The 13,592-nt window shown below is 44.7% G+C and overlaps 1 protein-coding gene across 8 annotated transcripts in view; it reads left to right on the top strand.

Annotated features, from left to right (window-relative positions):
• Positions 1-13,592, top strand: part of CHRDL1 (chordin like 1) — a 113,855-nt gene that overhangs the window by 84,928 nt on the left and 15,335 nt on the right. For all 8 annotated transcript variants that reach the window (XM_048213370.2, XM_026478841.4, XM_044392087.3 and 5 more), the window contains exons 7-8: positions 5,254-5,321; positions 11,417-11,585. In XM_048213370.2, coding sequence (XP_048069327.1) covers positions 5,254-5,321; positions 11,417-11,585 — 237 coding nt within the window. The remainder of the gene's footprint in view (positions 1-5,253; positions 5,322-11,416; positions 11,586-13,592) is intronic.

Raw genomic sequence — 13,592 nt, 5'->3', positions numbered from 1 at the left:
CATGACTGCTCTGTTGCCTCTCAACTTGGGGATGTGGAGCGAATCTGGGGGACTCTGACCTCTGTCCGAGGCTACTGGGAGGAACAGACTTCGCGACAACTCTCCTCCCCGGGGCCGGATATGGTAATGCTTCCAGCAGATTTACTGGGACGACCCACAGACCCCATTTCTAACCATCAACTTGGATCCACGCAGCCATTGAAAGAGCAGAGTGTGGGTTGGGGGTACCATCCAGCTAATAGCTTCTCTGTTGCCTCCCCCATGAATCGCTCTCACAAGCACATGAAACTCCCATCACTCTCTTTTTAAAAAGTATGCATTTCTGATTTTTCTGGATAGATGCTTTTGTACTCCTCTTCAGATCTGGCTAGCTACTCTTGGCAGGCGTTCCCCGTGTCTTAGTGTTTCTCAAGCAGATAGTTTGTTGAAAATGCTAAGAGCTTGTATTGACAGCCCAAACAATAAAGTCCTTTATTTGACAGTAAAGTATTTTCTAGAAAACATGACTGTCTACAAAACACTGGAGGACTCCTTGCACTACTATGTATCGTTGTTGTTAGCTCAAAGGTCTACCAGCGGGGAATCCTTCTACCCGGGTTCTTCAAAGCTTTGCTCCCATTTCAGCATGCGTGCTCTCTCTCAACAGAATTTATAGAATTAGATGTCTGGCAGAGGACCCCCCCTGAGTCACCTGCTTCCACTCTGTCTTTCATCTCCAGCTTGGGTATTATCTCCTGGCTCTCCAGTGGCCCACCCCAGAACCTGGCACATAGTAGGTGGGGATGGCTCGATCACTTTCTTCCTCTCCACACTCTCCTGATGGCTCGCAAAAACCCTTTAACCATTTGCCCCGATTCTGCTGATTTTGACACGTTCCTCTGAAAGTATAGAGATCACTTTCCCTTGTCACAGAGATCCCTTCTCCCTCACTGACCCCGCCCCAGTCTCGGGGCTTCGTTTTCTTTGCACATGCCTTAGGATTAGAGCAACAGCATATCTTCTCATCCAGACCAAGACACTTTTGAAAGTGAGAGCACCAGGCCTCAGAAAAAGAGGCATGAAACCGGGTTGTCCCAGATTCATCGGAACGTAGGGGACACGCTATTTATGATGTTGTGTGCGCTTCGGAAGTGGCCACATGCTGGCGTAGTTTTGCTTTCTGAGGCTTATCTTCATGGATATCTAATAATCTTATTGTACACTTAGTCCTTTTGAGAGGACAGGGTTTACTTCTGTGACCTACTCAAGCTAACCAGAGATTAATGGAAGCAATGGGAGTTATAAACAGTCTGAATTGTAGCCTAGCTTTTGACCATTTTTCAAATGCTTGTTCCCCATTTCTCTTATTACCAGAAAGCCAAGCCATTTTAGCTCCATAGGATACCACTCAGAATATAATTGAGGTTTGAATAAACAACACATGTGGCTTTTAAGGTTAAAAGAATATTGTTTGACATACAGTACACTAGAGTTGTTTTTCATTTTGGTTTTAAAAATTGGTTAAAATTACATCTTGTTGCTTCTCGGAATTAACTAGAATCCATCTGTCTCCATTAGAATCAGTGTTTTTTTGTTTTTTTTTTGTTTTTTGGGGTTTTTTTAAAATAAAGCCTTGGCTAAAAAAAACGATGCCCCCTCTCAGTCAGGATAATTTTCCCAATGTGTCAGGAAAAAAAAGAAAAAGCAACGGAACAGGTTTTAGGACAATGGTGCTAATTTTTTTTCTTTGATGCATTTTATCTCTTAGATATATTGTAGATATATCTAAAGTATAGCATCTAAGATGATAAATTGACAGACCTATTATCAGCCCTCCAGACAGATTTGGCCCAGGTCACAGCTGAACAAAATGTGAACGCTGAAGAAGATTCTAACGATTTAACTATGGTTCAAATTATATAGAATGACTCCGCACATAAAGAACATTCCAGCTTAGAGAATGCCATTTCGCTGACGTCAAAAGCTCAAAGGCGACCAAAATAATAGTCATTCCTACTTGAGAAGATATGTACAGAAGTAATGGCTCCAATAGTTTGTAACTGAAGTGAAATGGTTCTGACTGAGGCACACGTGTCTGCCTGCAAATGCTTAGGGGTTGTGATGTGTTCGTCTGAACTTGGGTTACAGGACATTAGGAGTCTGCTCCCATGCGATCTTACCTCTCCGCTCACTTAACAGGGACTACCTGTTTTGGGATTCTGCCTGACTCTAAGTATTTCAAGACACTATCTAAAAGCCCTTTCAAGACTCTAGGGTCTAAATGCAATAAATTGAATTTCTCAGAAGGTCATGCTAAGTTAACTTTCCATGTCAGGACCAGCCATTAAATCTATGTTTGCCAAGGGCGTTTGGTGAAGAGAGCTCTTCTATCATTTTTCTTTTGTTATTTGTTCTCTTTGGGCTACTTAGATTAGGCTTGAAAACATGTCCTGTAGCTTTTCCATTTTGTCTGCCATTTGCTGGTGAATCTCTTCTGGTTTCCAGTCTTCTCTTCGGTCCCCTATTTTCCTCTGGCTCATGACAAAACTTAGACCCACCACTGCCAGCGAAAAGGGACCAAGTACATTGAAGTTCATCCCTACTCATTCACTGTCAAGGGCAGTGCCATTTCCCAGCTGTTCAGATTTGCAAGCCTAGCAACCTTTAATTTAAAAAAAAAATTTTAAAAGATTTGCTTATTTACTTTAGAGAGAGAGAGAGCGGGATGGGGGGCAGAAGGAGAGGGAGAGAGAATCCTCAAGCAGACTCCCCTCTAAGCAGGGAGCCTGACAAACGCAGGGCTCAATCCCAGGACCCTGAGATCATGACCCGAGCTGAAATCAGGAGTCAGACATTTAACCAGCTGAGGCACCCAGGCGCCCTCCCACCACCACCACCCATAACATCCTTTTACACTATTTTCTCTTTCACCATCCTCCTCTGTTATCAGATCTTCCGTTGGGGTCTTACCATTTCCTTTTTAACTGAAGTAGTCTGATTTGCCCCTTCTCCATTATTTTAGAGATTCTCAGGGCCTGTCCCATGTTACTACAACACCTCTTGTTTGGCCTCCCTGATTCCAGTTGTTCCCCAGATAGGGGACACTCCATTGCCAGGAGAAGCTGCCATAAATCACCATCTTTTACCGTAGGAACTGCTACATAAAAAATGGTTACAGGATAAATGTGAATCCTTCAGCCTCTTTTGGAAGTCTATGCAGTAATTATTTGTCACCCTTATCAACAACCGGTCTCCTTCCCTCCTTCCCTCCCTCCCCTCTTTACCCACTCCCCCCTCCCTCTTCCTTTCTTTCTCTCCACCATCCCCATTTTTCTTGTTTCACATCTGAACTTTCTATTCCAGCTACACCTTGCCGGCTGTCTCCAGTGTGTTCCTTGCTGTTTCCAAAGCTCTGTTCCTTTGCAAATGCCATTCCTTTCGGTCGAGCTCCCCTCTGCCCACATCACTATGTGCTCTGCAGTGTCTACTTCTAAAGACGTAACTGATTCTTTTAGGAAGCTTTCCACGATTGTATCTTACTGATCACTTACCTAGTCCCTATCTCCCAAACACATCTTTTTTTTTTTTTTAAGATTTTATTTATTTATGTGACAGAGAGACAGCCAGCGAGAGAGGGAACACAGCAGGGGGAGTGGGAGAGGAAGAAGCAGGCTCATAGCGGAAGAGCCTGATGTGGGACTCGATCCCAGATCGCCAGGATCACGCCCTGAGCTGAAGGCAGACGCTTTAACGACTGCGCTACCCAGGCGCCCCCCAAACACATCTTTTTTTATAAAGATTTTATTTATTTACTTGAGAGAGAGTGAGGGAACACGAGAAGGGGGGAGGCTCAGAGGGAGAAGCAGACTCCCCACTGAGCAGGGAGCCTGACACAGGGCTCAAACGAGGAAACCCCGGGATCATGACCTGAGCGGAAGGCAGATGCTTAACTGACTGAGCCACCCAGGCGCCTCTCTCCCAAGCACATCTTGGCAATTCATAATTTTTTTTTTCTGTGAGATGATCTTTAAATCATGAAGGGTTAAAGCCATAATTTCGTCATATATCATTACCTGATACTATTGCTATCAAAGAAATTTCGAGGTCTTTTGCAAGTCCTAAAAGCCAATGATATTACCTAATTTTCCCTCATAGTACTACCACCTCCTTGAACTAGTAACATGGTACTATGTCCAAGCGGGTTTTGAAAGCTCGAGGGATAAATTCAAGTAGAAAATTCTTAATGTTGATACTTTTTGATATTTCCCGTTACCCTGTGAAATACGTGGTTTAATTGATACCGAGAGCAAGACCAAGCTCTTCCGATCAACTCGCTTGGTCATCGATAAGATAAGATAATATCCATGGAAATTGTCCTATGGTTTGTTAATCAGCTGAGGAATATCCCTGTCTGTGGTGTGTTGTTCTCAAGGCTAAAAGTAAGATCTTCCTCCCAAAAGCAGTTACTCTGGCAGTGAGGAATGATAAGTGTTCACTGTTCAGAGAAGGGACACAAAGGCCCAGAAGAAGGTATCTGAGGCCAAAACAGAGGAGTACATCTTGGGGTATCAGTTACGTAAACATTCCAGCCACCACAAGTTTTACCTTAACTTTCAGACCAGGTCATAACTTCTCAGAGACATAAGGGTGAATTTAACAAATTCTGACAGACTGAATCCTCAAAATTCTCATTTTGGAAGGGTAGTTTAAACACAAGTTAAGTACGACCTGCAAAATACCTAACTGTCACTGGAATAAAATAAGCAAAAGTGAGGCTGATGGCTATATTACAGTGGAAAGTAATTATTTTCCCTTTTATTTCCCAAATTTTGTACAATGTGAATGGATGCGCTCTTTTAAAAAGTGGCAACTTTCTTCAGAGTTGTTTTGAAAAATGGGGCAGACCCAGAGAGAAATCTTTCAGGGTCACTTTATGAAGGACAGCCATTTTGGGGGGGGGTGGAGGGAGAGAGAAACAGAGACAGAGGGAGACGGGGGGAGGGGCAGAGAGAATCTTAAGCAGACTTTATACCCCACGTGAAGCCTGATGCAGGGCTCGATCTCACGACCCTGAGATCATGACCCGAGCCAAAATTGAGAGTCTAGACACCCAACTGACTGAGCCACCCAGGTGCCCGGAAGGATAGCCATCTTAACAAGAGTTAAAATGGCTGGAGAAGTTTGGGATCATAGAACCAGAAATGTGGCTAGGTCACAAGGGTAACGGTTTTCTCTTCTATGTATGTATGACTTTCTTTATTTTGTAATAAACAGGGGATGGAGAATTGTCGTGGGAACATTCTGATGGTGATATCTTCCGGCAACCTGCCAACAGAGAAGCAGTAAGTGTGAAGAGCTCAAATAATTCAACCCTCCACCGCACCAGGCCAAACTTTCCTCTCTCCATGGCTGTTATCCCAGTAACTCCATAAAAGGGCCCATTTCTAACACCATTGATCTTTCCCTTTTCTTGGAAAATTAAATGGCATTATCACCAACCTCTGATCATTTAAGTACACTGTATAATTGGTAACTCGGGCCAGGACATGAGCAGAAAGCAATCACAGCCCCATCCCTTAGGTACCCCCCCATCTAGATTAGAAGTTGGAAGCCTTTCAGGATGCCTTGCCAAATCTTTGTCTTCTGGTAGGAAAGCAGGTCACTACCTCTGTCCTCGGTAGTGAGGACCTTCGGTGGGACTGTAAGGTAGGTCCATCCATCCTTCTGGCAGAGATACAGTGGACATGTCTCCACAAAGACTTTTCTAAGCCTTAGGCTCTCAGTCATACAGCTGCAAGAGAGAAAAGGTAGCAGGCCACATACTCCTTCCCCACCCTGCAATATCGCATTTTCATTCTCAGCACTAACCTCATAGAAAGCCCCTCTGTGTAGCAACAGCATCTCTTATCCCTGTATATTTCGAAGTAATTGACAAACTGTCATCCCTCTCTCAAAAGCATTTGTCGAAGTACAGCCATACCTCAAACTTCTTAAAATCTGAAAAGGAGATGTTCCAGTTCAGGGAATCTATAAATTGAAGGATTTATGAAAGTGTACAAGATGTACAAAGGCGTTCATGGTACATACATGGACATTCATTGGACCCCTGTACAAAAAAAGTGTACGGGGCAGAGTCAATGCAGCATTGTTTTCCTAAGAGCAAAACAAATGGAAGGAACCCAAATGTAAGTAATGGGGGCTTGGTTGAACACACCCAATCTGTGGGACACGGTGCTGTTGTTAAAAAGAATCCAGGACGTCGAAGGGTACGTGAGTGGAGGGATCCCCAAGATATATTATGTAAACAAAGCAAGGTGCAGGATACAACATCTACTCTCATTTCCTTATGTAAAAATTATGTGTGTGTGCATGAATGTGAATGCATATGGAAAGATCTGGAAGGTCATATACCAACATGTTATAAGTGGTGATCTCGGAGGGGTGGAAGTGGGCAGGGGGAAAGGGAGAGCGTGATTTTTTACTCTATCTGTTCTGTATCATTGGATGGGGATTCAGGACGGCACCTGTCATGATGAGCGCCGGGTGCTGTATGGAAGTGTCAGATCACTCCACTGTACACCTGAAACTCATACTGCACTGCAGGTTCGCTCACTGGAATTTAAATAAAAATGTAAAAAAAAATTAAGAAGATTTTCTCCATCTAGCTCTATCTACTTTATAGGAAGTGAGATTCCTTCCAGATCCTGACAGACGATGCCAGTCTCTGTCTTCTGTGTTGTGAATTTCCTCTCTTTGTCCGCCCTCATTTTTTATTGTGGTAGGATGTTGAGAATGACTAAATTTGTGGCCATCAACCATATGCCATTCTCACCGAATTTGGGTCTCAGACACCTTAAGTGAGGTGTCTTGGCCCCCAACGCTAAGCGTTGTGGCCAGTTCTGCGGTCCTGCCGGTAAGACCATCAATTCGCCTTTCTTCTTGATTTCATTTTATGCTGCCTCCAACTCTACCCTTGTCTTTCAGTCTCATCCTTCTTCTGAAACTGCTGGCGTTGGGGCTGAACTTAATCCCGTACTTCCTTTAGCAAAAGAGGTGAGGTACAGAATGCAGGGCCTTGAAATAGTTATTGATTTTAAAAGGAGTTCAAGACCTATCTTTAGAAACAAACATTTGGGCCCAGTAGGCCAAAATGTCCAGATGGTTCCACTTTATTATAAATAAATATTTTCCTTTGTTCCAAAAGGGGTAGATACTGTGGGATGTGAGTTGACTAATAAATAGCATCTGTAGTAATAGAAAAATACATACCCGGCACATAGTAGGCACCCAAGAAATTCGTGTTGAAGGAATGGGTATGGAAGGTGGGTGAAATGTGTGTGAGGGGCTTTTCATGAATGTTAATGCACTTTGCGAATTTGTTCCACATCAGAGAGAGATACTTCAAATTTGTTGCTGGCTCTTGACCGGCCAAAAATGAGAAGGTAGGAGGAGCCCTTCTAATATCCTTTGCAGTCCCAACTTTCTGTATGGGATCAAACACGGCAGCCCTAAAAACACATTGCCGGTCCGGTAGACTGACCTTAATAGAGCGTTCCTTTTCACAGGGAACTGACGAAAACCTCAGTTCAATAGGAATACAGGTGATTGCTTTGTTTTGCCAAATGGGTTGAAAACCACCCGTTTGCCAAGTTTTATGAAGTGGACAGGAAGGAGAAACAGTGGCTGAATTACGGCTTCTTTGTAAAATCCTGAAATGATTTCTGTTCAGTTTCCAGATAATTTCACATGCACTGGTCCTAGTACCATGGTGTGTGTGTGTGTGTGTGTGTGTGTGTGTGTGTGTGTGTGTGTGTTGTGTGTGTGTGTTATAGGGAGGGAGAAGTAGATGCAGGGTGGAAAGCCAAAACATGAAAGCAAGCAGAATTTTGTTTTGGACGACAGCCAAACTCTGATTTTGCCCCCAAAAGATTACTCAGAGATTTACCATTAGAAAAGTGAAAGCTTTAGGGATCGAAACAATAGGAAACAGATAGAAATACACGTCTCATTCACATTGTCAGAACAATGGTTTGGGAAGGAAACTGGCCCAAGTGTCTCCTAGACAGGGATGGTCCTAGGGGGCCAGTGATGAAGATATAATACACTCACGGCTGTGAGAATTACGACAGATTCTGAAGGCATTTTTATTTTTTTTAAGATTTTATTTATTTATTTGACAGAGAGAGAGAGCACAAGCAGGGGGAGCAGCAGAGGGATAACAGGCTCCCCGCTCAGTGGGGAGCCTGATGCTGGGTTCGATCTCAGGACCCTGGGATCATGACCTGAGCCGAAGGCAGGCAATTAACCGACTGAGCTACCCAGGCACCCCTCTGAAGACATTTTTTGAATTAACTTTTTATTTTGTGGTAACTTTAGATTCACAGCCATGAAGGCATTTCGAAGGCTTTTCCTGAACTCTCCTGTTTTCCTGTCTCTGCCAATAAAACCCTTCCATCTTAGACCTTAGGACAAGTAAGGAAGAAATTCCTGGGACCTTTCTACAATAATGGGGATTTTCCAACCACCAGAAAAGAAGTGTGTGAGAACCACCTCCAAAGCCTGAGATAGGGGGTGCCTGGCTGGTTCAGTCGGAGGAGCCTGCGACACTTGATCTCCGGGTCGTGAGTTTGAGCCCCACGTTGGGTGTAGAGATGACTTAAATAAATAAATAGATCTTAAAAAAAAAAAAAAGCCTGAGAGAGTTATCAATACTTCAAGTCAGGAAATCAAATAATGCCAAAACATTGAGCAGAATAAAGCGTAGCATACTACATGGGCATTTCTACCTGACGAGTCCTGACCTGCTCTCTCAAGTAGGCTGTTCACAGCCGGATTGGAAGATAAGCTCCAGTTTCACTTATGACTCCAAGGACTTAATGTCTTTTTCTCCCTTGCTGTAAGGTGCAAGGTCAGAATGGTCCCTGGTAAGCCTCTTTCATTCCTTAGTTTAGGGGAACAACTCTAAAAGGGCCATTACCCTCAAATCAAAATCACACCTCACCACCCCCACCCCCGGAGTTGTGAACACTGTAGTGGACTTTGCTATCTTAGCAAACTTTTTTTAAAAAGATTTATTTATTTATTTGAGGGGGGAGGGGCAGAGGGAGAAACTCTCAAGCAGACCCCCCACTGAGTGCAAAGCACACCGCGAGGCTCAATCCCAAGACCCTGAGTACACAACCTGAGCCGAAACCAAGAGTTGAACACTTAACCGACTGAGCCCCCAGGTGCCCCTATCTTATTTTCTTTGGAGCAGCTTTTAGCCAAATGTTTGCAGCCCGCTGAGCTTGACCCACACATTTCCTCTCCTGATTTCTCCTTCCTTTCTTCCTCTTCCTCCTGTTCATCTTCCTCTCTCCTCCTCCCCCCGTCCCCACTCTCCTGCCATCTCCGAAAACTCAATCTTCACTGTCACCCCAAATAAGACCCCCGCTCCTCTCTGGCCTCGGTTTCTCTGTCTGTAAAACAAAAGCCTTAAACAAGATGAGGTTCTGGGGGGCTGATCAAAATCCTTGAGGTTCTTTGTGGGGTTTTTGTTTGCTTTTTGTTTTTTTGGTTTTGAATCTTTTTTTCTGCTCTTACCCTATGTCCAGGGTCTGAGTGCCTGGTACCAAAGAAAACTTTTCACTTTGTTCTCACCCTCATGAATCAGAGAACTTCTTGTACTTGCAGCTCGTCCTGGGTCAGCGACCTTTCCTCTCACAAATTCTAGCCCTCCCTTTAGCATCATTGGTAAGACACCCATCAGCCAAACTGTCCTCTCTGTGTTCCTTTGGCAAAACTTTGCCAAACTCCAGAAAGGACGGAACAATCTGTAATGGTCTTTGTGGAATGTGAGTGAAAAAGACATATGAGCCATTGTGGGAACGAAAAATATTTGCACCAAGAATCCCATCTGTGTACATGATAATGAATTGATGCAAATTCTTATTTGTGTGAGATTTTCTAGCAATGCACCGGGATGGACTCTTCTTAGATTTAGAGAGTTGTGTTCTCTTTCTCTTACTCCGGCTCCTGTTCTCTCTCTCCTTCTCCCACCGATGCCTCCCCCACCCAAGAGAGTAATCATAATTCCCAAAGCTAAATTTGCAACATGTGTGTCTATGGAACATAACTGTAATAAATGTTTTATGGGCTGGTGGGGTTAGAAGATCTCATAACTACCTTCCAAGGTCCCCTGCTATTTCTAACACTGAATATAAGGATCTTTCTAATGGCCTGCGAAAGGTTTTTTAGTGGGTCACCCCTCTTTTACCACTAACAGTTGCCCCTAAAACACACTGTTATTTATTTGGCTTTTCGCTTCAGGGTCTAGTCTGCATTCATTCCATCTTCCTCTGCCTTCACGCTCCCTCAGCTCCTGGGAGAGGGGTGGGAAACAGTATGGTGGGTTCATCATGTGTCGATCTTTGGCCAAGAGAGCAATGGTTGCATCATTTGGACTACAGGACTCTAAGCTTTCATTAGGGACCACAACATTCATTCATTCATTCATTCATTCATTCGACAAGTGTTTAATGAGCCCCTTCTAGATGCTGGCCACTGTTTTGGGCACTGGAGATCGAGCAGTGAGCGCAAAACAAAGCCCTCACCTCTGGCTGACATCCTGGTACTGTCATACACTGTCAGTTATCCTACAAAATGTCTAGGGTAGCTGTACTGTGCCCTGTGATCTCAAGCCATTGGCTGCATTGAGAGTCTCAGTACATCTTATCTGGACTATCCTTGGGTCCTATCTCTTCCTATCCAGTTCACCCTAGACATGATTAGGGATCAATGCTTGGAAACACAGTTCTGATTATTTCCCTGCTTTAGAAAAATATCCCTCAAAGGCTCCCACACCCTCACCTCTGTCGCCTACTGAATAAAGTCGTCACCCTTTATTAGCCTGTCATTTCAAGTGCTCCCTGATCTGGCTGCAACCCACTTTTGGAATGTTGTCCTTTAACTGTTCCCTTTTATGGACTCTATGTTCTCTGCTACACCTTCTCGACTTGGAAATGGCTGCTTGGAATATTCCTCACCAACTCTGCCTGTAGAAAAAGTCTGTCCAGCTTTCATGGCCCAGGTCTCTTTCTCTTCCTACTTTGCACAGCCATTCCTGCTTCTCCTGTGGCCTCTGTCCCACTCTGCCTTGTGTCGCAGGCTAGTACCTTAACTCTTACACGTGAGATACTTGGGAGCATTTATTTCCCTTTTTTTGGCTGTTTGCTGCCTCTGAGGTTTGTCTGTGAAGCTGCCCAGTCTTCTGCAAGGAGAGAGAGAAATCTCAGTGTGTTGTCAAGGCTGCTCGGTGTGGGTGGACACGTAGTTAATTTAAGATCAGAGCTCAGATCATTGCTAGAAGTTATCGAACAGCTTCGACGTGTGTGTCAGTCCCTTCCTGCCTTCTCTCTGGTGGCTTTGGGGGACTGAGGTTGTCCTTGTCGTCTTACAGAGACATTCCTACCACCGCTCTCACTACGACCCTCCACCAAGCCGGCAGGCTGGAGGTCTGCCCCGCTTTCCTGGGGCCAGAAGCCACCGAGGAGCTCTTATGGATTCCCAGCAAGCATCGGGCACCATCGTGCAGATTGTCATCAACAACAAACACAAGCATGGACAAGGTAAGGGGTGCACTCCCTCGGTACCACGTCCCTCCTCCCCACCCCCCGCCCCGGTCTTCTGAGGGCTGGACCTAGAAAGGGCCCTGTGCCCCGTGCACATCAGACAGTCACAGGAGCACCGCTTACCATCAAGCCTTCAAGCAACTGTGGACAAGCGACTCCAAAAGACTGTCAGGACTTCCCTAAACACAGCCCAGAGAGCTTCGTTTCTACTTTAGATGTATCTGTCTTTATTTAGGACGAAAGGCAAGAAAGCAGTGAACCTGAGGCAGCCCCCAAGGGTTTTCCGTAGTTGCCCTAGGGGGTCGCAGGTCATGGGGGGACGTTCCTTAGATCGTTAAGGGAATGAGAGGTTGTTTGTTTCCCGGGTCGGGCACCCGCTCTTCACAGGTACTCAAGCGTCAGCCGCTTTGGAAGCTCTTAGCCCTGTACCTTAGAAATAGTGATTCTCATACCTCAGCGCACCCAGGATTCTCCCCAGACCTCTTGCTAAAGATACATATTCCGGGCCCCACACTCAGAGATTCTAATTCACATGAGACGATTATCATTAGAAGTGAGTAATCCAGTAAGAAATCCAGAAACCTCCTGGCCAAGCCCCAGGAGGACTGATCAGGTTAACGGGGAAATGAAGCCCACTCGGCCGACCAGCTGGCTGCAGCAGGCACCCACACATGTCCGTGGCCCCCCGGACCTTCCTGCACAAGAGTTCCCCGGCCTCCACCCCCACCCCAGTAGCGGGGGTGGGGGGAGGAGAAATTCAATCAAACAATTGACTGCTTCTTACTTTTTTAGGCATTGTGTCAACCAGCTCTTCAGAGCAAGAGCTCAGCTGGTTCCCTTTTATGAAACCACAAACATGTTTTGTTTCCTTTAAAGGAGAAACAAATCAAAGCCAGTTCCCTGAACGGGTTAAAAGTAATAAATTATTAAACCAAATGATTGAATAACACGGGTGAAAAACAATCCGTTACAAAGAACTCCTACTATAAATCTCAACAAAGCTGGTCAAACCAAAGCTGGTTGATCACATCTGTTACCAGTTAGATGTAAATTTCAGATTACAGATAAAAAACATTGAATCGCTTTTGAAACTAACAGGCTTTAAAGAAGAACATGCAAAATAAAACTCTTAATAAAAAATGGTGATATATTAGAAGAATTGGAAATATTTACTATCGATCTGGGTTTGATTTGAAATGTATTATTTTTAAATTCCAAGGCATTCCAATACAAATTTATGAAATGCGGAGGAGTAGGAGGTAAAGATGCAGTTTGATTTTCAATCCTAAATTGTCTCCAATAGATTCCATTTGCTCTGAAAGTATTTCAAAGCCTTAAAAAAAAAAACCTGTGGGGTAATGGACTTTGAAAATCCTAAATCCCATAATTTCCACAGGCCTCTTCATTTCAGGGCAGAGGCTCATCCCTTGATTTTCTCTGTGTCCTACAAAAGGCCCAGCTGGTTTACATTTTTTCATTGCTCCTATTGATTTGGATGAAGTGGTTCTTTCCTGACCTTTCTATTATAGTTCACTGGAGAATCACTTGCCCCCAGCCCCATCTCTCAATGCCCCAGCTGGATGATTCAAAATCATCTCAAGAGTTTGTTGGTGGGGAGAAGGCTGCCTTTCCCTCTAGAGCATTGACCTCCCACTCCTGCATCTCAGGGTATAGGCTCTCACCCAGTCTAGGTTGTTCCCTTAGTCCAAATGTTCAGGGAGGAGGGAATCCGGCTGTGTAACACTCGGGGGTGGGGTCCTGCCTGCCCTTCTCCTTAGCTTTCCTGCTAACAGACGTGCCCCTCTGAGACATATCCGCTTGGTCCCCTGCTTGAGTCAAAGAGGAGAAGTGGTAGGACTCTGCCATTTTGAACTTGACTCCAGCCTAAATTTGCTTGACATAGACTATGTACCCATTTGGTCACATTGTCTAGAAGGGACTGTCACTGTCTTCGGAGGAGAGAGGAGGGGTGGGGGCAGGAGGGAGAACAACACATCTGACCTG

The sequence above is a fragment of the Ursus arctos genome, chromosome X, assembly GCF_023065955.2.
Source record: "Ursus arctos isolate Adak ecotype North America chromosome X, UrsArc2.0, whole genome shotgun sequence".
In the NCBI taxonomy this organism is placed as follows: domain Eukaryota; kingdom Metazoa; phylum Chordata; class Mammalia; order Carnivora; family Ursidae; genus Ursus; species Ursus arctos.
This window is presented reverse-complemented; position numbering and strand designations above follow the sequence as displayed.